Consider the following 24,735-nt stretch of genomic DNA (forward strand, 5'->3'; position numbering starts at 1 on the left):
TGTGGCCAACCTGGGCTCAATGCCAAGTATCGATCCTGAGAGGTTCAGTGGGACCAATACAAAGTACAGTACAAAGATATATGTAAATTGGTTTGGTTTCTTGGGTTTGGGGTTTTGTGTTGGGTTTGGTTTTGGTTTTTAGGCCACACCCGGTGACGCTCCTGGCTCTAAGCACTCAGAAATCACCTCTGGCTTGAGGGACCATATGAGACACCGAGGGATCAAACCAAGGTCCATCCTAGGTTAGCACATGCAAAGTAGACGCCCTACCTCTTATACCACCGCTTCTGCCCCATATAAACTTGTTTATGTATGTAAGTACCTGTGCGTGTGTATATGTGTGTACAAGAGAGAGGTAAAAAAAAAAATACCAGTAATCTTCATTTCGTAACTGTTAGTTCATTTATTATCACAAGATTCTTCTAGGCAGTGGTCCTCAAACTATGGCCCGCAGGCCATACATAGTTTGTATCTGTTTTGTTTCTTCATTGCAAAATAAGATATATGCAGTGTGCATAAGAATTCGTTCATGGGCCCGGAAAGATAGCACAGCGGTGTTTGCCTTGCAAGCAGCCGATCCGGGACCAAAGGTGGTTGGTTCGAATCCCGGTGTCCCATATGGTCCCCCGTGCCTGCCAGGAGCTATTTCTGAGCAGACAGCCAGGAGTAACCCCTGAGCACCGCCGGGTGTGGCCCAAAAACCAAAAAAAAAAAAAAAAAAGAATTCGTTCATAAGTTTTGTTTTTATTATAGTCAGACCCTCCAATGGTCTGAGGAACAGTGAACTGGCCGCCTGTTTAAAAAGTTTGCGGATGCGAATATTTTGTATCATTAAAGATGTGGCTAATTAAATTTTTTTTAAAAAGGAGTAGCCAGGGGCTGCAGCGATAGCACAGCAACAGGGTGTTTTGCCTTGCACACAACTGACCCAAGATGGACCTGGGTTCAATTCCTGGTGTCCCACACGATCCCCCAAAACTGCCAAGGGCAATTTCTGAGACAGAGACAGGAAAAATCTGAGTGCCTCCAGGTGTGGCCCAAAAAATCCCCAAAGTAGCAGCCAGAGACAGTATTGAGGACTTTACTTAAAAGGTAGCTAACCTGAGGGTAACTGCCTTGCACATGACTGCCTAGAATTGATCCCCGGCATCCCAGATGGTCCCCGAGCACAGAGCCAGGAGTAATCACTAAGCATCACTGGGTGTAGCCCAAAAACCAAAATCCTACTCACCCACCCTCAAAAAATTCAGCTAAGCTGAGTTCCATCTACAATATGGCATGAGGGGTCACAAGAAATGCCTAGAGCAGTGGTCAGCAACCTTTTTTTTTTTTAACTGAGCCAAATTTCGCCAAAAGCACGATTAAGAAATTTATTTTGAGAGCCACACAGGGCGCGCACTGACAGAGGCTAGGAGCATAGTCCTGATTCCTGGAGCGGCCGCCCGGCACACAGAAGAGCCAATTAAAAGTGTAAAGAGCCACAGGTTGCCAATCACTGGTCTAGAGTGATCCTCCAACACAGAGCCAGGAGGAGAGCAAACCCTGAGGAGTTTGGTGTGCCTCCTCTCCAAGCAAAAAAACTAAAACAATAAAAAAAAAAAAAAAAACCCTCAAAAGGAGCAGGACCGGACAAATCTGGATGGACCCCAGTTCGATTCCCGGTATACATATAGTCCCTCTGAGCCTGCCAAGAGTGGTTTCTGAGCACAGAGCCAGGAGTAACACCTGAGCGCTGCTGGGTTTGACCCAAAAACAATAAACAAAAAAAGATCCTCAAAAATGAAAAGAGGGGCCCGGAGAGATAGCACAGCGGTGTTTGCCTTGCAAGCAGCCGATCCAGGACCAAAGGTGGTTGGTTCAAATCCCGGTGTCCCATATGGTCCCCCGTGCCTGCCAGGAGCTATTTCTGAGCAGACAGCCAGGAGTAACCCCTGAGCACCGCAGGGTGTGGCCCAAAAACCAAAAAAAAAAAAAAAAAAAAAGAGAGATTAATTACTAACCTGGGAAATTGCAAGGAATTGCAGGTATTATTTGCAAAGAGGCCAGGGTGGAAGCCCAGGTTAGAATCCCAGCACTGCATGGTAGCCCAAGCACCACTGGGAGCAACACTGAGTCCAAAGGCTCAACGGGCCCCTAAGCCCACTGGGTTTGACAACACCTCCCCAACACACAAACCAAACACAAAAAGAGTCTCCACTGCGCATAATTGATGTTTCACACTTCTTCAAAGCATGCAATAAGGTCACGACACCATTTACATGGCAAACTATAAATATTTAACCTCAATCTATCAGATGTGAACTATATTTCCCATTTTCACTGAGAACCAGAAACTTAATGACATAAGCTATATGGGAGGGAGTAATGCAGAAAAAAATACACTAATATGTCACTCACACAGTCATAGGGAAACAGTTCTGGGTTAAAGAGAGTTATAAATTGGAAAACCAGATACAATAATCTTCGCCTAGATTTTGGCTTGGATTAGCAAGGTTGTGGCAGACAGCTGGGAAAATCTGAACATGGACTTCTCTCAGAAAAACTAGTTCTATTAGGAAAGGTACTGAATCAGTGATGAACAAATGGATTATTCTTTGAGAGTTGTCTATGGGGACCAGAAGTCTAGATTCCTCTATCATTCAGGGATTAAGGGGCTTGCCTTGCATAGGTATACCCTGGTTTGATCCCAGCACTCCCAGGTGTGATCTCTTTTTGGTTTTGGTCCACACTTAGCATCATTTATGGGTTACTCCTGGCTCTGCACTCAGAAATTATTCCTGGCAGGCTGGAGGACCATATGGGATGTTGGGAATCGAACAGAAATCTAACCCAGGTTGGCCGCATGCAAGGCTAAAGTCCTACCTCTGTGCTATCTCTCTGACGACCCCCCCACCCGGCATGATCTCTGAAGCACAAAGTCAGGAGCAAGTTCTGAGCACAGCTGGATACACCCCCCAACACCACACACAGTCCTCAGTAATAAAACAGGAATAGGGCCAGAGCAACAGCACAGTGGGTAGGGCTTTATAGGCAGCTAACCTAGACTTGATCCACAGCAACCAATATGGTCCCCCAAGCTCCAACAGAAATTCAGAGCCAAGATTAACCCAGAGCATCGTCAGGTAGGGTTCAAAACAAAACAAAATAAAACTGGAGTATATGAAAGGCAAAGACTAAAAAAAAACTTTCAACTCACAAATTCTAGTATTTAGACCTAAGGAATATGATTTCAACATGTCTTGGGCTCGGTCTCTGGCACATTATAAAACTCCTAAGCACTGCCAATTATGGCCGTGATGGTAACCAAACATTGCTAGGTGAGGGCATCCAAACAAACATAATGACTCAAAATGCTTCCATTTAAAAAAATTCAATTAAGGGGCGGGAGAGATAGCATGGAGGTAAGGCATTTGCCTTTCATGCAGGAGGTCATCGGTTCGAATACAGCGTCCCATATGGTCCCGTGCGTGCCAGGAGCAATTTCTGAGCCTGGAGCCAGGAATAACCCCTGAGCACTGCCGGGTGTGACCCAAAAAAAAACACCAAAAAAAAAAAAAATTTTTTTTTTCAATTAAAAACTAAAATTAGGGGCCGGAGAGAAAGCATGGAGGTAAGGCATTTGCCTTTCAAGCAGAAGGTCATCAGTTCAAATCCCGGAGTCCCACATGGTCCCCAGTGACTGCCAGGAGCAATTTCTGAGCATGGAACCAGGAGTATCCCCTGAGCACTGCTGGGTGTGACTCAAAAACCACACACACACACACACACACACACACACAAACACACACACACACACACACACACACACACACACAAACCCTAAAATTAGCGGGGCCAGAGAGATAGCACAGCGGTGTTTGCCTTGCAAGCAGCCTATCCCCTGAGCACTGCTGGGTGTGACTCAAAAACCACACACACACACACACACACACACACACACACACACACACACACACACAAACCCTAAAATTAGCGGGGCCAGAGAGATAGCACAGCGGTGTTTGCCTTGCAAGCAGCCTATCCAGGACCTAAGGTGGTTGGTTTGAATCCCAGCGTTCCATATAGTCCCCTTGTGCCTGCCAAGAGCTATTTCTGAGCAAATAACCAGGAGTAACTCCTGAACACCACCGGGTGTGGCACCCAAAATCAAAAACAAAAAAAAACTAAAATTAGCAGGGCTGGAGAGATAGCATAGTGGTAGAGCGTTTACATGCACATGGCTGATCTATAACAGACCCAGGTTCGATTCCCAGCATCCCATATGGTCCCCTAAGCCTGCCAGGGCAATTTCTGAGCCCAGAGCCAGAAGTAACCCCAAACTGGGTGTGGCCCAAAAACAAAAAGCAAAACAAAACAAAAAGAATACTTCTTTACAATAGTTAAAGTTCTCATAATATTCTATCAACTTCCTTAATCGTTATTTAAAACAAAACACTTTAAAAAGCTAAGAAAATTATATACCAGTTAATTGATACATGAATACTGAAGGCACAGACAGTAGAGCCAGAAAAGAATACCTAAAAGACTGCTATGAAATTAGAACATACCTTGTGTACCTGTTCCTGTAACTTCTTTTGTTTTTTCTTAGGAGCAAAGATCTGATCATATTCTTCTGTATATTCCAGAAGCCATTTGCTTGGCTTCCTAAGGCGTTTCTTCTCTGACCGACCAACTGAAAGATGAGAAATAATTTTATATAAACCAAAATTTTAGAGGAAATGTCAGTTTTCATTCCAGAATACTCACAAGGTAAAGAAATGGAAGTCATACAAATCAAAAGATTCTGGCTTAAAATATAATAGTATAAGAGTAACATATTAACATGTCTTTGTGTGACAAGTCTGACCAAAACTAACACTAAAATCTAGACACGGGCCAGAGTAATAGTAAAACAGGTACATACTGGCCTTGCACTCTGCGGAGACCAGGTTCAATCCCCAGCACCCCATAGGGTCCCCTGAGCCTGAAAGTCTCTCCTACCTGCTTTAGGCCACTTCTGCTGTCACTTCTCTCTACACACCACCCAACTACCTGCTATAAATAAACCTAGAATGCTTTACTTGTCAGTGAAAATGACCCAAATCACTTGTCTAGGGGCTGGAGAGATGGTATGGGAGTAAGGGGCTTGCCTCACACACCTACATCACTGAATATGCCACAAGCAACCAAGCAGTTGTGCCTACACATAGAGCCAGAAATAGCCTCTGAGCACACTCAGGTGTGTGGCCCAAACCCCTCTCCTCCAAGTGTTCAAATCATCGACCTGATTGAAATGAACTAATTTATCAAGCAATGATTTAAATAGTTCTGTGATAACAGTCCTATTGGATAAACATCATAAGTATTAAAAGCTAAGAAAATCTGGGGACTGGAGTGATAGTACATCAGGTAAGGTATTTGCCTTTCACACAGCTGGCCCAGGTTTGATCCCTGGCATCTCATAGAACCCTGAGTCTGCCAGGAGTGATTTCTAGAATGCAGAAGCAGGAGTAACCCCTGAGCAACACCTGGTGTTGCCCCAAAAAAGCAACAACAACAACAAAAGCACCATGAAAACCAGTGGGACAGAGAACAGAAATAAATCCCTCAAATCACAGTCCATGAAATCAGCAGGCCAGTAGCACATTTCAATATAAATAGTCATCTGTCTCTACTAGTCAGACCAACTGTAATGAACTGAAATCACTGCTCAGGGGCTTAGCAACAGCTTTATGTTTACACTGTAAGAAAAAAAAAAGTCTCTAAGGGCCAGAGTGATAGGAAGCAGTAGGTCATTTGCCTTGCACAGTCAACCCAGGACCGACCCATGTTAGATCCCTGTCATTAAGGGGAAAAAAAAAGTCTCTAGGGGCCAGAGTGATAGGACAGCAGTAGGTCATTTGCCTTGCACCGTCAACCCAGGACCGACCCATGTTAGATCCCTGTCACCCCATATGGTCCCCCAAATTCTGAGCACAGAGCCAGGAGTAATCCTTGAAAGCTACCAGGTTTGGCCCAAACCCCCACTCTTCCCCCAAAATGAGAAAAGAGGGTCCAGCAGGCCCAGGGTAGGGGTGGGGACCTCCAGGCATCAACCACCCGGAGAGCAGGGAAATTCAATCCTGGAGTCTTTGTGTTCTACTGTATTTGAGCAACACAGCTAGTGTATAATATAACCCACAGCAAGCACCAATGTGGTCAGTCATCAGAACATCAAAGCAGGGGTGATCACAGCAAAGTATGCCTTGGGCCTCCTCTGATCAGTAGTGACAGCAAAGTGAGGGGGTGGTAGGAGCAAAACTGAGATAAAACTTATGCACAGAAAAGTACAAAAGAGGAACCAGAAGGGCTGGAGAGATAGCATGAAGGTAAGGCGTTTGCCTTTCATGAAAAGGTCACTGGTTCGAATCCTGGCATCCCATATGGTCCCCCGAGTCTGGCAGGAGTGATTTCTGAGCCTGGAGCCAGGAGGACCCCTGAGCGCTACTGGGTGTGACCCAAAAATCAAAAAAAAAAAAAAAAAAAAAAAAAAAAAAGTGGGGGGGGGGGGGCACAGCAATAGGGCATTTGCCTTGCACAAAGCTTATCCAGAACTGACGGTGGTTCGAATCCAGCATCCCATATGGTCCCTCAAACCTGCCAGGAGTGATTTCTGAGCATAGAACCAGGAGTAACCCCTGAGCACTGCTGGGTGTGAACCCCTCCCCCCCCCAAAAAAAAAAAGAAGAAGGGGGAAATCGCTCCTGGTCAGACCATATGGGGTGCCAGAACCAAACCAGAGTGCGTCCTGTGTTGGCTGTGTGCAAGGCAAAAGCTCTACCACTGTACTATCGCTCCAGCCCTAAACTAATTAAGTAGAACCAGGAACTGGAAATAGCATGGAGGCAGGGAATTTGCTGCATGTAGAGGATGGTGATTCAAATCCTAGCATCCAATATGATCCACTGAGCCTGCCAGGAGCTATTTCTGAGCGTAGAGCCAGGAGTAAACCCCTGAGTGCTGCCCAGCTGACCTTCATGCAGAAACTGACTTGGTAGGAACCAGAATAATATTACTGGCTCAGTAGATATGGCATTTGTCTTCCACATGACTGACCCAGGTTTGATACCCGGATTCGTAGTTTCCCTTATGGTCCCCCAAATAATTACAGGGTAACTCCTGAGCACAGAGTCAGGAGTAACCCCAGAGCACCACCAGATAAGGCCCAACACCCCCTCCAAATGAAAGAAATTGAGAAACTAAATGCAATTGTACTAAAAATATTAAAAAATATTTATAGTCAAAATCATTTTAAAAGGACCAAATTGGAAACGCATTTCATAATCTAATGTCAATATGAAATTATTCAATTACCACAAAGATAATTAAGACTTTGTGGTAGACTGGAAAGATGGTTCAAAGGGCTAGGAATACATTCTCCCTCTCCCTCTCCCTCTCCCTCACCCTCTTCCTCTCCCCTTCCCCACCCCTCCCCTCCCCTTGATGGCCTTCAATTAAGCTCAGATCTGGGCCTGAATTAGCCTGATCCTCCTAACCTAACCTTTTACCCCCCCACACACCAAAAAAAAAAAATCAGGGGCCCAGAGATAGCATGAAAGTAGGGCATTTGCCTTGCATGCAGTAGAACGGTGGTTCGAATCCTGGCATACCATATGGTCCCCCAAAGCCTGCCAGGAGCAATTTCTGAGCGTAGAGCCAGGAGGAACCCCGGAGCACAGCTGAGTGTGAACCAAAAATAAACTAACAAACAAAAAAGGAAAGAAATCAGGGGATAATTTTTCAGTTCATAAGCATGATGATTGGGTTTTCATATATCTGTGATATGTGCCTCCCTTCAACCTTTGTTACGACATTGGCACATTACCCCTCTGACATGAATAAAATGCATGCATACATACACACACATACATACATACATACATACATACATACATACATACATACATACATACATACATACATACATAAATCAGGGAGCCAGAGCAATAGTATAACATAGGGTATTTGCCTGGCACAGGGCCAGTCGACCAAGGTCCGTTCGATCCCCAACACCCAATGTCAGGAGTAAGCGAGGGAGGGAGGAAGAAGAGAAGGAGGAAAGAGAAAACTCAAGACTAAAGTCAGCAAGAAGGCAGATTTTATGTCTCTTTGGTTCTCTTCACAGAGACAACAAATGAATGAAAATACCACTAACAGTACCAAAGCAACAGTACAGTGGGTAGGGTAGTGGCATCATACACAGCCATCTGGGTTTAATCCCTGTACCACATAAGATCCTCTTAGCCTTGCTAGGAGAGATCACTGAGTACAGGGTCAGAAGTAAACCCTGAGAAGCCAGAACAATAGTATAGTGGTAGGGCATTTGCATTGCACATGGTCAACCCCAGACGAACTACAGTTGGATTCCTGATATCCCATATGGTCCCTCCAGGCTGCCAGGAGCAACTTCTGAGCACAGAGCCAGGAATAACCTGTGAGCACTGCTGAGCGGGATCCACCACCACCCCAAAAGGAGTAAACCCTGAGCAAATCTGAATGTGGCCAAAAAAAAAAAAAAAAAAAAAAAAAAAAACAGGGGGCCAGAGAGACAGCATGGAGGTAAGGCTCTTGCCTTGCACACAGAAGGTCATTGGTTCAAATCCTGGCATCCCATATGGTCCCCTGAGCCTGCCAGGGCTAATTTCTGAGCATGGAGCCAGGAGTAATCCCTGAGCGCTGCCGGGTATGACTCAAAAACCAAAACCAAAACAAACAAAAACATAAAACAAAAACAAAACCTGGGGCCGGAGAGATGGCATGGAGGTAAGGCGTTTACCTTTCATGCAGAAGGTCATCGGTTCGAATCCCGGCGTCCCATATGGTCCCCTGTGCCTGCCAGGAGCAGTTTCTGAGCACAGAGCCAGGAAAAACCCCTGAGCACAGCCGGGTGTGACCCAAAAATCACCAAAAAAAAAAAAAAAACAAAACCTGCTATGAGTATACCAGAAACCACTTAAGGGGCTAGAGAAAGATACTATAAGGGGTAAGACCATACATATAGCTGGCCCAGCTTGGACTCCCCAGCACTGAATATATATTGCCCACTGAATATTGCAGAATGCTCCCTGAGCACAAAGCTAGGAGAATATATTGATCACAGACAGTTGTGGCACAAACCAACTCCCTACTTCAGAAAAAAAATAGAAAATCAGAAACCAGCTAAGAAGCTGGTTTACCAAAGGCAGATACAGAGCTGAATCAGAATCCAATCAGGGCCAGAGCAATAGTATAGGAGGGAGGATGCTTGCCTTGCAGCTCACCCAGGTTTGGCAGGAGTAATTCTTTTTTTTTTTTTTTTTTTGGGGGGGGGTCACACCTAGCAGCGCTCAGGGGTTATTCCTGGCTCTGTGCTCAGAAATTGCTCCTGGCAGACTCGGGGACCAGATGGGATGCTAGGATTCGAACCACCGACCTTCTGCATGTAAGGCAAACACTCTACCTCCATGCTATCTCTCCAGCCCCAGGAGTAATTCTTGAATGCACAGCCATCTCCTGGTGTGGCCCCAAAACTGAAAGGGGTGGGGGTCTGGTCATTTAACCTGAAACTGCTATTCTCAGAGCAAGCCAAATACAACCAATTGGAGAGGTTTGTATTGTTGCACCCAACAGTTTGGTTTATCAGTAGGGCCACCCTAAAGGTCATTATCTGTAGGATGCCTGCAGAAACAGGCTGAAAACCTGCGGATCCAGGATGGCTGTAAACAGAACACAAAGAGTTGCAGAAGGGAAGGCTAGGGACAAAGCAGAAAGAGAGCAGCAAAGCTTGGTTGGTACCTGGTGGGAATTACAAATTCAGTGCCTACCCTCTATATTAAAAGTATGTAGAGGGGCCGGTGAGGTGGTGCTAAGAGGTAAGGTGTCTGCCTTACAAGCTAGGCATCCCATATGGTCCCCCCAAGCCAGGGGCAATTTCTGAGCGCTTAGCCAGGAGTAACCCCTGAGCATCAAACGGGTGTGGCCAGAAAAAAAAAAAAAAAGAGTATGTAGAGTACTTTTACAAGGGGGGGCTGGTAGTCATTCTGGATTCCAGAATCCTGGACAGCTTGAGGGACCTCAGATGCTGACGACTGATTGAATGTGAATAAGCCGCATGCAAGCCATACTTGCCTTACTACAGCTCCTGTCCTGAAATTCCTTTTTTTATTTTTGCACAAGGCAATAGCTCTATAGATCCCCATGCAGAGCAAGCCAAACTATAATTTTCTATATTTTGTTTTGTTTTGTTTTGTTTTTGGGCCACACCCGTTTGACACTCAGGGGTTGCTTCTGGCTATGCGCTCAGAAATCGCTCCTGGCTTGGGGGACCATATGGGACGCAGGGGGATTGAACCGAGGTTGCAAGGCAGACTCCTTACCTCTAGCGCCACCTTCCCGGCCCAATTTTCTGTATTTTGAATGCCGCATGATAGTACTTAATTCTTTTTTTTTTTTTTTTTGGTTTTTGGTTTTTGGTTTTTGGGTCACACCCGGCGGTGCTCAGGGGTTACTCCTGGCTGTCTGCTCAGAAATAGCTCCTGGCAGGCACGGGGGACCAAATGGGACACCGGGATTCAAACCAACCACCTTTGGTCCTGGATCAGCTGCTTGCAAGGCAAACGCCACTGTGCTATCTCTCCGGGCCCAGTACTTAATTCTTGGTAAAAGTTTTCTCTAATGAGCTACAGGAAATTTTATTTTTTTTCTCCTCCACCTCTTTTTCTTTCTTTTTTTTTAAGAAGCAGTGTTCAGGGCATGATTTTAGCATGACACCTCAATGCCTGAGTCTAGGTTCTGTTTATTGGCTTTTGGGAAAGAATTTTATTTCCTTATGGTTTAGTAAGTGAAATCGGATTATTTTGAAACAGGACTAAGGATACAACTGCAACTGTGAACATGTTTTTTTTCCTGCTTTTCACTAACTTTTAACTGTTTCATGTATATGAATCCAAAGAGTTATCAAAAACTGTTTCTGGGGGCCGGAGAGAGAGCATGTAGGTGAGGTGTTTGCCTTGCATGCAGGTCAGTGTGGTTCGAATCCCGGCATCCCATGTGGTTCCGAGCTTGCCAGGAGCAATTTCTGAGCATACAGCCAGGAGTGACCCCTGACCGCTGCTGGGTGTGACCCAAAACAAAACAAAACAAAACAAAAAACTGTTTCTGGATTGTCAATGAGGATGCTTAATCTTAAAATTAGAATAAAACATCTTTTTTTTTTTTTTTTTTTTTTTTGGTTTTTGAGCCACACCCGGCGGTACTCAGGGGTTATTCCTGGCTCTCTGCTCAGAAATTGCTCCTGGCAGGCACGGGGGACCATATGGGACACCGGGATTCGAACCAACCACCTTTGGTCCTGGATCGCTGCTTGCAAGGCAAACGCCGCTGTGCTTTCTCTCCGGGCCCAGAATAAAACATCTTATAAAAAAAAAAAGAGTATGTAGAGTAGGCATACACACTGGCATCTGGTAATAGGGATCTTAGCAGGACTGTCCTAGGAACTGACATAATCTGAACAGCCACGATCCAATAAGAACCAAAGAGGCTTCTAGCAACAGCACCAGTGAACCTGCAATACTGCAAAATGACAACAGAGGGAGGCAAATATTAAGAAAGCGGGAGAAAGGGAATAACTAGGAAATATACACAAAATGATGTTCAGAATCTCTAGCTGAACTGGGGAAAAGCTCCACCTCCCTGCTTATGAATCTAGTTCACAAACCCAGAGAGCTGTAGGTTTTTTTACCCAAAAGCATAAAACTCAGAAGAAAACAAACAAAACGCCACTGGAAGAAACGGGAAACATAGCCCAAATTACGTACTTAAAAGTCCAAAGAATTAGGGGGCCGGGAGGTGGCACTAAAGGTAAGGTGACTGCCTTGCCTGCGCTAGCCTTGGACAGACCGCGGTTCGATCCCCCGGTGTCCCATATGGTCCCCCAAGCCAGGAGCAACTTCTGAGCGCATAGCCAGGAGTAACCCCTGAGCGTTACCAGGTGTGGCCCAAAAAAAACAAAAAAACAAACAAACAAAAAAAGTCCAAAGAATTAAAAACTAATTAAGTAAGTAAGTAAGTAAGTAAGTCCAAAGAATTAAAGCCATTGTCTTGAACACTCCATAACATGTGAGAATAAAGCAAAGAAAAAATTAAAAGCCGGGGCCCGGAGAGATAGCACAGTGGCGTTTGCCTTGCAAGCAGCCGATCCAGGACCAAAGGTGGTTGGTTCGAATCCCGGTGTCCCATATGGTCCCCCGTGCCTGCCAGGAGCTATTTCTGAGCAGACAGCCAGGAGTAACCCCTGAGCACCGCAGGGTGTGGCCCAAAAACCAAAAAAAAAAAAAATAAATAAATAAAATAAAATAAAATAAAAGCCATTAACATGAACAAAAATGAATAAAGAAATAGAAACTCTTTTGGGGGTCACACCTGGCGGCGATGAATTACACCTGGGTCTGCACTCAGAATTCGCTCCTGGCAGGCTCAGGGGACCATATGGGATGACAGGGATCAAACCCGGGTCTGTCCCGAGTTTGTCTACATGCAAGGCAAATGCCCTACCACTATGCTATGCTCTGGCCCCTCACCTACCAAATTCTAAAGGTAATACAGCTGAATCACAAAGACGACTAGAGAGATACATAAGCTGAGTAAGTCAAGCTTCAGTTAGAATCAGCAAACTTGGCCAGAAAGTCTAGCAGGTATGGTGTTTGCCGTGCGTAAAGTTGATCCAGGTTTAATCCCCAGCATCTTATAGGGTACCCTGAGCACCAACAGGAGTAATTCTTGAGTACAGAACTAGAAGTAAACCCTGAGCACCACCAGGTATGGCCAAAACAAACAAAAAGAATCAGCAAGCTCAGTGTATCTGGAATAACGCTGGGAAGAAAAAGAAAATGAACTAGGGAAGTAAAGGGTATCTAGAGGCAATGCACATCTAAACTCAAGCTCAAGAGCTCTAATCACAATGAACCTGGAAGACCACATCAACAGATTCATCAGAGAATTTTAAGATTTCTCACTACTCTAGAGAGTAGTGAAAAGTTACTGATCAGGGACAAAGGAACCCACATCAGCTAATCAAGTCACTCAACAAAAATCCACTAGATTGAAAAAAAATTGTCACCACATACATTCAGAGAGCTGAAAATTTAAAACTGACAAGAATTTTTTATAACTGTTGCCACCCCCTCTCTGGACCCCCATACACATTCAAAGCGATTTCTTTTGGGGGAACCACACCGAGTGACGCTCAGAGGTGACTTCTGGCTATGGGCTCAGAAATCGCTCCTGGCTTGGTGGACCATATAGAACACAGGGGGAGCTAGCACAGGCAGATGCCTTATCACTCCGAGCCACAGCTCCAGGCTCCAGGGCCCAGGAGTGATTTCTGAGAGCATAGCTAGGAGTAACCTGAGCATCGCAGGGTGTGGCCCAAAAAAATAAAAGGGGAGGGGGGGAGAGATAGCATGGAGGTAAGGCGTTTGCCTTGCATGCAGATGGACGGTGGATTGAATCCCAGCATTCCATATGGTCCCCCGAGCCTGCCAGGAGTGATTTCTGAGCATAGAGCCAGGAGTAACCTCCTGAACACTGCTGGGTATGACCCAAAAACCTAAATTAATTAATTAATTAATTAATAATCTCATATTCAGCAAAGCTGTCTTTCAAGTATGCATTGGAAAGGTAAATTAAACTTTCCCAGGTAAAGAAAAGCTGAGTTCCTAAGGAGACATGCTAAGAGAGCAAAATAACATTCAAAGACAACACCAACATGTATAGGATATGTATAAGTCACTAATTAAAGTGAATTGAAACAGGGGCCATGTGGTGGCACAAGGGGTAAGGCCTCTGCCTTACTCGCGCTAGCTTAGGAAAGACTGTGGTTCGATCCCCCCCGCCGTCCCCCCCTCCCCCGTGCCTGACATGGTCCCCCCAAGTCAGGAATGATTTCTGAGCACATAGCCAGAAGTAGCTCCTGAGTGTCACCGGGTGTGGCCCAAAAACAAAAACAAACAAACAATAAAATGAATAGAAACGGGCCGGAGCAGTGGCACAAGCGGTAAGGCAGACTAGACCCTGGCAATCCATCTGGTCCTGCAAGTACCACCAGGAGTAATTTTTTTTTTTTTGGTTTTTGGTTTTTGGGCCACACCCAGCGGTGCTCAGGGGTTGCGGGTTACTCCTGGCTGTCTGCTCAAAATAGCTCCTGGTAGGCACGGGGGACCATATGGGACACCGGGATTCAAACCAACCACCTTTGGTCCTGGATCGGCTGCTTGCAAGGCAAATACCGCTGTACTATCTCTCCGGGCCCCTAGGAGTAATTTTTGAGGGCCGAGCATTGCTAGGAGTGACCCCTCCCCCCCAAAAAATAAAAAAAAACTAAAAGCAGAAATATATGTGTATATATTGGGGCCTTATCAAGAGTACAGCAGGTAGTATGTTTGCCTTGCACAAGGCAGACCCAGGTTTGATTCCTGGCATGCCTTGGAATTCCCTAACACTACTAGGAGCAATTTCTGAGTGCAGGGCCAGGAGTAACCCCTGAGCATCACCAGGTGTCGCCAAAAAGAAGGGCAGAAATATAAGTCAAAAAAATTTTTGCCGGGGCCGGGCGGTGGCGCTAAAGGTAAGGTGCCTGCCTTGCCTGCGCTAGCCTTGGACGGACCTCGGTTCGATCCCCCGGTGTCCCATATGGTCCCCCAAGCCAGGAGCAACTTCTGAGCACATAGCCAGGAGTAACCCCTGAGCGTTACCGGGTGTGGCCCAAAAACCAAAAAAAAAAAAAAAATTTTGCCACCCCCTAAGTCAAAATTTTTATGCACAACTGAAATTAAAATTATAGCTACCCAGGGCCCGGAGAGATAGCACAGCGGTGTTTGCCTTGCAAGCAGCCGATCCAGGACCAAAGGTGGTTGGTTCAAATCCCGGTGTCCCATATGGTCCCCCGTGCCTGCCAGGAGCTATTTCTGAGCAGACAGCCAGGAGTAACCCCTGAGCACCGCTGGGTGTGGCCCAAAAACCAAAAAAAAAAAAAAAAAAATTATAGCTACCTGAAAATAAGTTGTCACTAGGAGATGTTTATTTAAAAAAAAAAAAAAAACCTCATACTAAACCACACCAAAAAATGCACTAAAAAGGCATACAAAAATCACTAAGCACGCATACAAAATGAGAAGAGAACTAGAAAGAGAGAATAGGTATTAAGTTTTAAAACTGGTTCAAATTTCAGCACTTCAATATAGTCCTCTCAAGCAACCCCAGGAGTGACCCCTGAATGTAGAGTCAGAAGTAATAAACCTAGGCAGTCAGGTGAGGCCCATAAGCATCAAAAAAGGGATAGGGAAAGAGAAGGAGAGGGGGAATGAAAGGGGTGGGGGAAGAGATCAAAAGGTATCAATATCTTGGGCAGAAGAGATAGCACAGTGGTAGGGCGTTTGCCTTGCATGCAGCCGATCCAGGACAGATGGTGGTTCGAAACCTGGCATCCCATATGGTCCCCCGTGTCTGCCAGGAGAGATTTCTGAGTGCAAAGCCAGCAGTAACCCTTGAGCACTGCCAGGTGTGACCCAAAGAAAAACTGGCATCTGGGGCTGGAGAGATAGCACAGCAGTAAGACGTTTGCCTTGCAGGCGGAAGGTCCTTGGTTCGAATCCCGGCATCCCATATGGTCCCTGAGCCTGCCAGGGGCGATTTCTGAGCATAGAGCCAGGAATAAGCCCTGAGCATTGCCGGGTGTGACCCAAAAACCAAAACCAAAACCAAAAACAAACCTGGCATCCCATATGGTCCTGCGTGCCTGCCAGGAGAGATTTCTGAGTGCAGAGCCAGGAGTAACCCTTGAGCACTGCTGGGTGTGACCCAAAAAAACCTGGCAATCCATATAGTCCCGCATGCCTGCCAGGAAAGATTTTTTTGTTTGTTTGTTTTTGTTTTTGTTTTTGGGCCACACCCAGCAGGGCTCAGAGGTTACTCCTGGCTGTATAATCAGACATCGCTCCTGGCACCTTCCCTCTGCGTCTAAGGCAAACACCTTACCTACCAATGTACTATCTCTCCGGCCCCAGAGATTTCTGAGTGCAGAGCCAGGAATAACCCTTGGCACCGCTGGGTGTGACCCAAAAAAAAACAAAACAAAAACAAAATAAAAATTTATCAATATTTGAATAAAAACTAAATAACTGTGGAAGAAATGAAAATAATAAATCAGCAAAAACAATTTTTCTGAGTACAGTAGTGGTGCCACAGATCAAATGCAGGGTCTCAGGCATACATGGTGAGCACAGACCTCATTCCTTCATCCCTAGCAAGAAAACAGAAATTTGACTGGTAATTAGAAGTCCTTTATTACCAAAATTACTTTAAATGTATGAATAAATGAAACCACAAATTTTCAACCTTTAATACCTTCAGAGCAGCACTGACCCATAAACAGTTGGCTGAAATTCACTGGATTCAATACCTTAAAATACAAACTGGCCAAATGAATACAAGAAAAAAAGATGCAATTCTATTCTGTCTCCTTAGATGTAAACGAGCATTTAGGGTCACAGAGAAATGAAGCTCAATATGTTGGTGCATATGCCGATCTAATCCCTCAGCAAAGTCAGTGTGGCCCTGGTGGCTCCTGAGCATCACAAGTCAAAGCACAATCCATGAGGCCCACACTGCTGGGCAAATCACTGCTGGGGAGCCTTCTATAAAAAAGGAAAAGGAGGGGCGGGAGATAGCACAGCAGTAGAGTGTCTGCCTTGCATGCAGCCAATCCAGGACAGAGGGTGGTTGGAATCCCGGCATATGGTTCCCCATGCCTACCAGGAGCCAGGAATAACCCAAGGAAAAAATGGAAAAGAAACAGGCAATGAAACCCTGATAGGAAGAATACATGGTATCTAAATGGTAATCAAATTATGCAGGGGGAGATTGCTTAAGACCTAGACCACACCTGCATAGAAAACTGTCATGAGACCAGCTAAACTTATTTTAAATCATAGATACACATATAAACATGGGCACAGACAAAGCAAACCAGTGACAAAATTGAAGGGGTTGAAGATAGCTCAACGAGGGCCGGAGAGATAGCACAGCGGTAGGGCTTTTGCCTTGCACGCAGTAGATCCAGGATGGTCGGTGGTTCGAATTCTGGCATCTTGTATGATCCCCCCCCCGTGCCTTCCAGGGGCGATTTCTGAGTGCAGAGCCAAGAGTAACCCCTGAACTACATGGGGTGTAACCCAAAAAAACAAAAAAACAAAACAAAAAAAGATAGCTTCCCAGATGCGGTACTTGAACACCAGAAGATTAAATGGAGGGTGAAGGTAACACTGAGCATACAGAGGATTCATAAGATCACAGAGCAAGTTGGAGCAATGACAAAGAATTAAATCACAAAGCATCTTTGCCAGTTCCAATGAAACAAAGCTAGAAATCCAGAGCAGTGGAGAAGACTGGAGAAATATAAACACAGTCTTTCTGTGTTTCAAAGTGTGTTCATTTGTCAGGTTCATTTGACAGGCACTGTCAGTTATAACCCAAAGCAAAAGCAAAGAAAAGCCAAACAAAGAGATGAGGTTAGGGATCCTCCATGTCTTTAGTAATTAACTACTCATAAAAATCACTACTAGTACAGGGCCCTCATTTCCTCTAAAGCACAGGCTCCATTGGCTTCCAGATCAGAGCCAGGCTACCCTACACACTGGCCTTGGACTTACCATCATGCTCAAAGCCTACTGACTTGTTCCTACACCCCCAGACTAAGTTACTCCAACTTATACTAAAAAAAGAGAGGAAATGGGGCAGAGGAAAAAGTTCTTAGAACTTGATAAAAATATATATATAAGGAAGAGGGGAGGTGGGGAGTTGGGGGAAAAAAAAAAGAGGAGAGGGGACACAGAGAGTAGGTCACTTGATTTGCACGTAGGTGACCCGAGTTCAATCCCTGGCATCCCATATAGTCCTCAGTACCTGCCAGGAGTCATTTCTGAGCCAGGAGTAATGTCTGAGCGTCGCTGGGTGTGCCCCCAAAACAAAAATAATAAAAAATATCTTAAGAGAGTGGGAATAGTGATAGTACAGCAAGTAGGGCACTTACCCTACATGCAGCTGACAAAGTCTTGATTCCAGGCATCTCACAGGGTTCCCAATGCTGCAAGGAGTCATGGCTGAACACCACTAGGTTTAGCCAAAAACAAACAAATAGAGGCTGGAGTGACAGCACAGTGGTAAGGCATTTGCCTTCCACGTGGCAGATCTAGGATGGACCTTGGTTCGATCCCAGCGTCCCATATGGTCCTCCAAGCCAGGAGAGATTCCTGAGCACATAGCCAGGAGTAACCCTTAAGCATCACCAGGTGTGGGCCCCCACAAAAAAAAAAAAAATCAAACCAAAACAAATAAAAAACAAAGGGGGGGGGAGGAACAGGAGAAACAGGAGCAGTAACAGCAATTAGTACAGCAGGTAAGGTGCTTGTCTTGTATGGTGTCAACCTAAATTTGATCCCCAGCAACCTATATGATTCCCTGAGCACCGCCAGGAGTAATTCATGACTATAAAGTCAGGAGTAAATCCTGAACACTCTGGATATAACCCAAAAACAAACAAACAAACAAACAAACCAAGAATTTTAGGTAAGACAATTCTGAAAAATAAGGAGACCTTTCTGGAGACGCATACCCTTTTCTCAGAAAACCCTCTTCATACGGACTACATACACAGCCCTCCATCAAGAAACCAGTCACTCACATGGATCCAATTTCCTCCATGTCCTTCAAAGTGCTCAGCCCTCCTTACCTGGTTCAGGAAGCTTGGCCTGGGGAGTAAGGCTGGGGATACCAGGCTCTGGTTCCTTTTCTAATTTGCCCACATTGCCGACAGACTTAACATCAACGTCCAAACTTGTCCCGATGGCATCAGAGTGGCTGCCAGGGCTGGGCTCCAGCATGGGCCCCCCTAGAACAGTCCCCACAGGTGCAGGTGAAGGAGTGTGTTCCTGACACTCATCCTCCTTCTTCACAGGGTCAGCAGAAAGCAAGGCCTTAAAGGCACCCTCAGAGTTCTCCTTCTCCCGAAACCTGTTTGCACGCTTCCGAGGCCTTGTGCGCCTTTGGTTTAACCGCTGCCATCGCTTCTTGGGCACTGCCTGATTCATACCATTGGGCTCCTCATTCTCACTGTTCACTTCAGAGTCTCCACCTTTGTTTTTATCAAAAGAGGGGGTTTTCTTGGGACTTTGCTTGGGGTTCGACAATTTGGCCTGGTTATCAAGGCATTCAGGAAGTGGGATGACATCTTCACTGGACAGAGAGCCCATCAATCGGAGGGGATCTTTTTCTAGGATGGACCCTGGCTCAGCCCTCTCAGAAGCCCTATTCTCCCTGTCTCCCTGCAGGGAAGAGTCTCGGGTCCCAGCAGAAATGTGGTTGGGTTTTCTCTTGCGTTCTGGATTTAAGGCTTTACGGTTCACTGTTTTTTTTCCCACTGGGGGGGTAAAAGCATCTCGCAGTTTGGATGGCAGCTTTGCCCGTCCTGAATTGCGCCTGGTAACACAGTTGGACTGATTTTTAACAGAAGTAGGGAGGTCTCTTCGCTCAGACTGTAGTGTCCTGGAGCCTGGGAGGGAATCAGGTGATCCACCAGACTTTGTGGAGCTGGCCCCACCAGGGCTAGACCAGGCCGCATCCATGGGGCCATCTGCTTTTTTTTCTGTATTCTGAGTGGAGCCTCCAGAAACCAAAACTTTAGATGCCCCCATGGGGCTACTGGTGGAACAGTCCCCAATACCCGGGCTCCGGAAGGAGACCAAGTTTTGAGCCATCATTAGCCGCTGCTCTTTAGTTTTACTATCATGCATGTCTTTCAACATCATGAGCAAGGTACTGAACTTATAGTCTGGCTCGATCGGTATATGGTTCTGAGCTGAGGAAGGAGAAAAGAGCAAGGGTTTGGCCGGTCTGACAGTGGCAGAGTCACTGGAGTCCTCACTTAAGGAGCGATATGAGAGCTCCTTCAGCTCTGACAGCACATGCTTCACCACGGCCGTCTCGATGTCATTGGAATCCCTGGTTTTCTCATGCATGTTGCTCAGTAGTTTAAGCCCATCTGCCTTCCCGCTTTTGGAAATGCTGCTCAGAGGTGAAGCTTTGGCACGAGAAGCACTGTACTTCGAATCCTCCTGTGTAGCCAGAGCCTCAGTCACAGTAGAACTGTCTTTATGTTTGTACTTAATATTCCGGATCTTGGGCTGTTTGCTCTTTGAATGAACCAAGGCTGGATTTGTGGGGGCCCCCTTAAGCAGTGAGTTCTCACTAGATAGGCTAGAGAGTGTATTGAATTTGGGCAGGAGAACATCATTCCGAAGCTCTGATTGGGGCTTATGGGCAACAGTGCATAATTGTAGGTTGGTGAGACTAACCTGAGCTGGTTCAGCTCCAGGCTCTGCTATCTTTGGACAGTCCGTGAAGTGGTCAGTGTGGGAGTTAGGAATGGGGGACTTCAACTTTGTTTTTGCCTTAGTGTTTGTGACAGGAAACCTGGAGAACTTGACTTTGTCATTCTTCTGCACAGAAAGTAAGTTCTCAGTGCAGTCGTAAGTATCTGTGATCTCCAGGCCACTGTGATCCGACTCAGAGCTGTGGTCGAGGGCATCCAGGTCACTGCTTCCGTCGTCAGATGTGGTACAGATGCTGATGGAGTCACTGCGCTTTTCCTCATCCCTAGGTCCGATGTAGCAGAGCTGCACCTGCGAACTGCACACCAGGCCACGTTGGAGCGATGGCTTCTCCCCGGACAGAGCAGGCATCAAGGCCGCCTCAGGCAAGCCCAACAAGGAATCGCGTGGGGAAGTCTCAAAATCTTTCTTGGATGAGTTTTTCCCACAAGGAGCAAAGAGAAAACTTCCAGGGGGTGGGCTGGATCCTGAGAGATTGCTTGCTATCCGGGACAGTTCACTCGAGGCCTGCTTCTCAGACACATCCCCAGAAATAAAGCTGAGGCCGAGCTTCTCCGGGATCTTGCCCCTCCGTTCCTCCTTGTGTACATCGAACTGCATGGGGCCTTTCTTCACACTGATTCTCTTGGAGGTATCAGAACCCTTCCGGATGCGAGACTTTGTACAAGGCTTTTCCTTCTCATCCGCCGAATGTTCAGAGTCAAAGGCCAGAGATTTCAAGCAGCCATTAAGCAAAAGGTCATGTTCAGATTCAGGATCATTCATACAGTCCTCAAAGGGCATGTCCTCCTCACTGTCCAACTTGATAGAGCTGGTGATGCATTTTCGGTTCTTAGATCCTTTAGGAACATCATACTGCTCAGCAAGACCAACACTGGCTTCCCATTTACTCAGAATTTTCTGAGGAACCTTGAATTTAAAGGAGAAAAGTATTATTATCTACCAGAGTAATAAACTAAGTGTCAGTAAATCCCTCTCACATCAGATCTTTTAAAAGTTGTAGCATTCTTTTATAGTAAAGAGCCAGTGATTTGTACCCACAGGTCTCCCAGGACATAGCTAGTGGATACACTCCAACCACCAAGTGCCAGCATCACATTATTGAATCAAAAAAGCAGGTAAGGACTGTATCTGTTAAAAAAAAAAAAAAAAAAAAAAAAAACTGGGACTGACTATGCCAAAGACTAGATCTGAATCTCTAGTTAGCTCAAGATTGTTTGTTTGGTTGGTTTTTGGGTCACACCCGGCAGTGCTCAGGGGCCACTCATAGCTCTATGCTCAGAAATCATTCCTGGCAGGCTTGGGGGACCATATGGGATGTCGGGATTCGAACCACCGTCCTTCTGCATACAAGGCAAACACCTTACCTCCCTGCTATCTCTCCAGCCCCATGCTTGAGATAGTTAACTAGCTCTGGTTACTCAAGATTCTCCTTGACATTCTCCTTGATAAAATATTTACACTCTGGATCAGGGGTCCTCAAACTTTTTAAACAGGGGCCAGTTCACTGTCCCTCAGACCACTGGAGGGTCTGATTATAGTAAAAACAAAACTTATGAACAAATTCTTATGCACACTGCATATATCTTATTTTGCAATGAAGAAAAAAAACAGATACAAATACAGTATGTGGCCCACGGGTCATAGTTTGAGGACAACTGCTCTGAATCATAATTAAAACTTTCTGAGCTTTAATCACATATCCAGAGACACATTGCACTCCTTTCTAAATTCTTTTGAAGCTTGGTAAAATTATTTACTCTTTACATTCGTATTTCCATACTTGATATCATGCATTAGATGATTGGACAAATTTCTAAGTATCAGTCTTCACAAAAAATTTTAATACTTATAAAACTGAATCTCTGGGCCAGAAAGCACAGCAATAGGGCATTTGCCTTGCACAAGGCAACTCAGGACGGACCTGGGCTCGATTCCCTGTGGTCGTCCCCCCACCCCAAATCTACCAGGAGTGATTTGTTTGTTTGGTTTTGGTTTTGGTTTTTGGGTCACACCCAGCAGCGCTCAGGGGTTACTCCTGGCTCTACGCTCAGAAATCGCATCTGGCAGGTTCAGGGGAACATATGGGATGCCGGGATACAAACCACCGACCTTCTTCTGCAGGCAAGGCAAACACCTTACCTTCATGCTATCTCTCCGGCCCCCCCTTCTTTTTTTTGGTTTTTGGGTCATACCAGGCAACACTCAGGGATTACGCCAGGCTCTGCGCTCAGAAATCGCTCTTGGCAGACACAAAACCATGTGGGATGGCAGGGTTCAAACCACCTTCTGTCCTGTGTTGAACGAGTGCATGGCAAATGCCCTACAACTGTGCTATCCCCCTGGCCCCAGGAGAGATTTCTGAGTGTAGAGCTAGGAGTAACCCAAGCGCTGCCAGGTGTGGTCCCAGAACAACAAAAAAAAAAAAAAGTGAAGCTCGACCAAGCATCAAAAAAAAAAGTGAAGCTGGGCCCGGGGAGATAGCACAGCGGCATTTGCCTTGCAAGCAGCCGATCCAGGACCAAAGGTGGTTGGTTCGAATCCCGGTGTTCCATATGGTCCCCCGTGCCTGCCAGGAGCTATTTCTAAGAAGATAGCCAGGAGTAACCCCTGAGCACCGGCAGTTGTGGCCCAAAAACCAAAAAAAAAAGTGAAGCTCTACCAAGCATAAAAAATTCAGGTCAGGTGGGGCTGGAGAAATAGCACGCAAGTAAGGCATTTGTCTTGCATGCAGACATTCGGTGGTTCAAATTCCGGCATCCCAGATGGTCCCCCGAGCCTGCCAGGAGTGACTTATGAGCATAGAGCCAGGAGTAATCCCTGAGCGCTGCCGGTGTGAGCCCCAAAAAAAAAAAAAAAAATCTGGTCCAGGGGGACCAGAGAGATGCATGGAGTCAGGGCATTTGCTTGCATATAGGAGTAACCCCTGGGTGAGACCCAAAAAATAAAAAAAAAAAATTCAGGTCAGGGGTCAGAAAGATAGTACAGTGGTAGGGCATTTGCATTGCACACAGCAGATTCAGGATGGACAGTAGTTCAAACCCCAGCATCCCATCTGGTCCCCCAAGCCTGCCAGGAGCAATTTCTGAGCAAAGAGCTAGAAATAACCCCTGCTCACTGCTGGATGTGATCCAAAAATAAAACCAAAAAAAAATTTAGGTTAAGAGGCTAGAGCAGTGGCTGGAGAGGTAGCACAGCGGTGTTTGCCTTGCAAGCAGCCGATCCAGGACCTAAGTTGGTTGGTTCTAATCCCGGCGTCCCACACAGTCCCCTGTGCCTGCCAGGAGCTATTTCTGAGCAGATAGCCAGGAGTAACCCCTGAGCACTGCTGGGTGTGGCCCAAAAACACTCCATAATATTAAGACTAAAGGCATCTTCAAGAAGGAAACTGCACTTTCCAAACAAGTGGAAGCAGAGGTAAACAGATAGGAACACATTAAGTGAGAAGCTTCTGCACCTCAAAAGAAATAGTGCCCAGGATACAAGAGCCACCCACCGTGTGGGAGAAACTATTCACCCAATACCCATCAGATAAAGAGCTAATATCAAAAATATACAGGGCACTGACAGAACTTTACAAGAAAAAAAACATCTAATCCCATCAAAATATGGGGAGAAGAAATGAACTGACACTTTGATAAAAAAAAAAAAAAATACAGCTGGCCAAAAGGCACATGAAAAAATACTCCTCATCACTGATCATCAGGGAGATGCAAATCAAAACAATGATGAGATACCATCTCACACTACAGAGATTGGCACACATCACAAAGAATGAGAACAATCGGTGCTTGCGGGGATGTGGAGAGAAAGGAACTGTTATCCACTGCTGGTGGGAATGCCATCTAGTCCAACCTCTATGGAAAGCGATATGGAGATTCCTCCAAAAACTGGAAATTGAGCTCCCATTCGACCCAGCTATTCCACTGGATATACCCTAGGAACACAAGAATACAATACAAAAATCCCTTGGTCACACCTTTATTTATTGCAGCACTATTCACAATAGCCAGGCTCTGGAAACAACCATGATGCCCTTCAACAGACGAATGGCTAAAGAAAATGTGGTACATATACACAATGGAATATTATGTAGCCATCAGTAGAGATAAAATTTTCCTATACATGGATGTAAATGGAGTCTATCATGCTGAGTGAAATAAGTCAGAGGAAGAGAGAGAGACACAGAATAGTCTCACTCATCTATGGGTTTTAAGAAAAATAAAAGTCATCTTTGCAACAATCCTCAGAGACAATGAGAGGAAGGCTAATGTAGGGTACTTATCTGAGATCCACC

General features: G+C 45.8%; 1 protein-coding gene and 1 non-coding gene across 6 annotated transcripts in view; one reads left to right on the top strand and one right to left on the bottom strand.

The window, feature by feature from the left end:
• NSD1 (nuclear receptor binding SET domain protein 1) overlaps positions 1-24,735 on the bottom strand; it is a 127,057-nt gene that overhangs the window by 56,866 nt on the left and 45,456 nt on the right. For all 5 annotated transcript variants that reach the window (XM_049775685.1, XM_049775683.1, XM_049775684.1 and 2 more), the window contains 2 exons: positions 18,782-21,347; positions 4,548-4,672 (listed from right to left, as the gene is read on the bottom strand). In XM_049775685.1, the coding sequence (XP_049631642.1) occupies positions 4,548-4,672; positions 18,782-21,347 (2,691 nt within the window). The remainder of the gene's footprint in view (positions 1-4,547; positions 4,673-18,781; positions 21,348-24,735) is intronic.
• LOC126012693 (small nucleolar RNA U13) lies at positions 7,751-7,853 on the top strand. Its single transcript, XR_007497116.1, has one exon. It is a non-coding gene; the product is annotated as a small nucleolar RNA U13 (small nucleolar RNA).

Source organism: Suncus etruscus, chromosome 6, assembly GCF_024139225.1.
Source record: "Suncus etruscus isolate mSunEtr1 chromosome 6, mSunEtr1.pri.cur, whole genome shotgun sequence".
NCBI lineage: Eukaryota > Metazoa > Chordata > Mammalia > Eulipotyphla > Soricidae > Suncus > Suncus etruscus.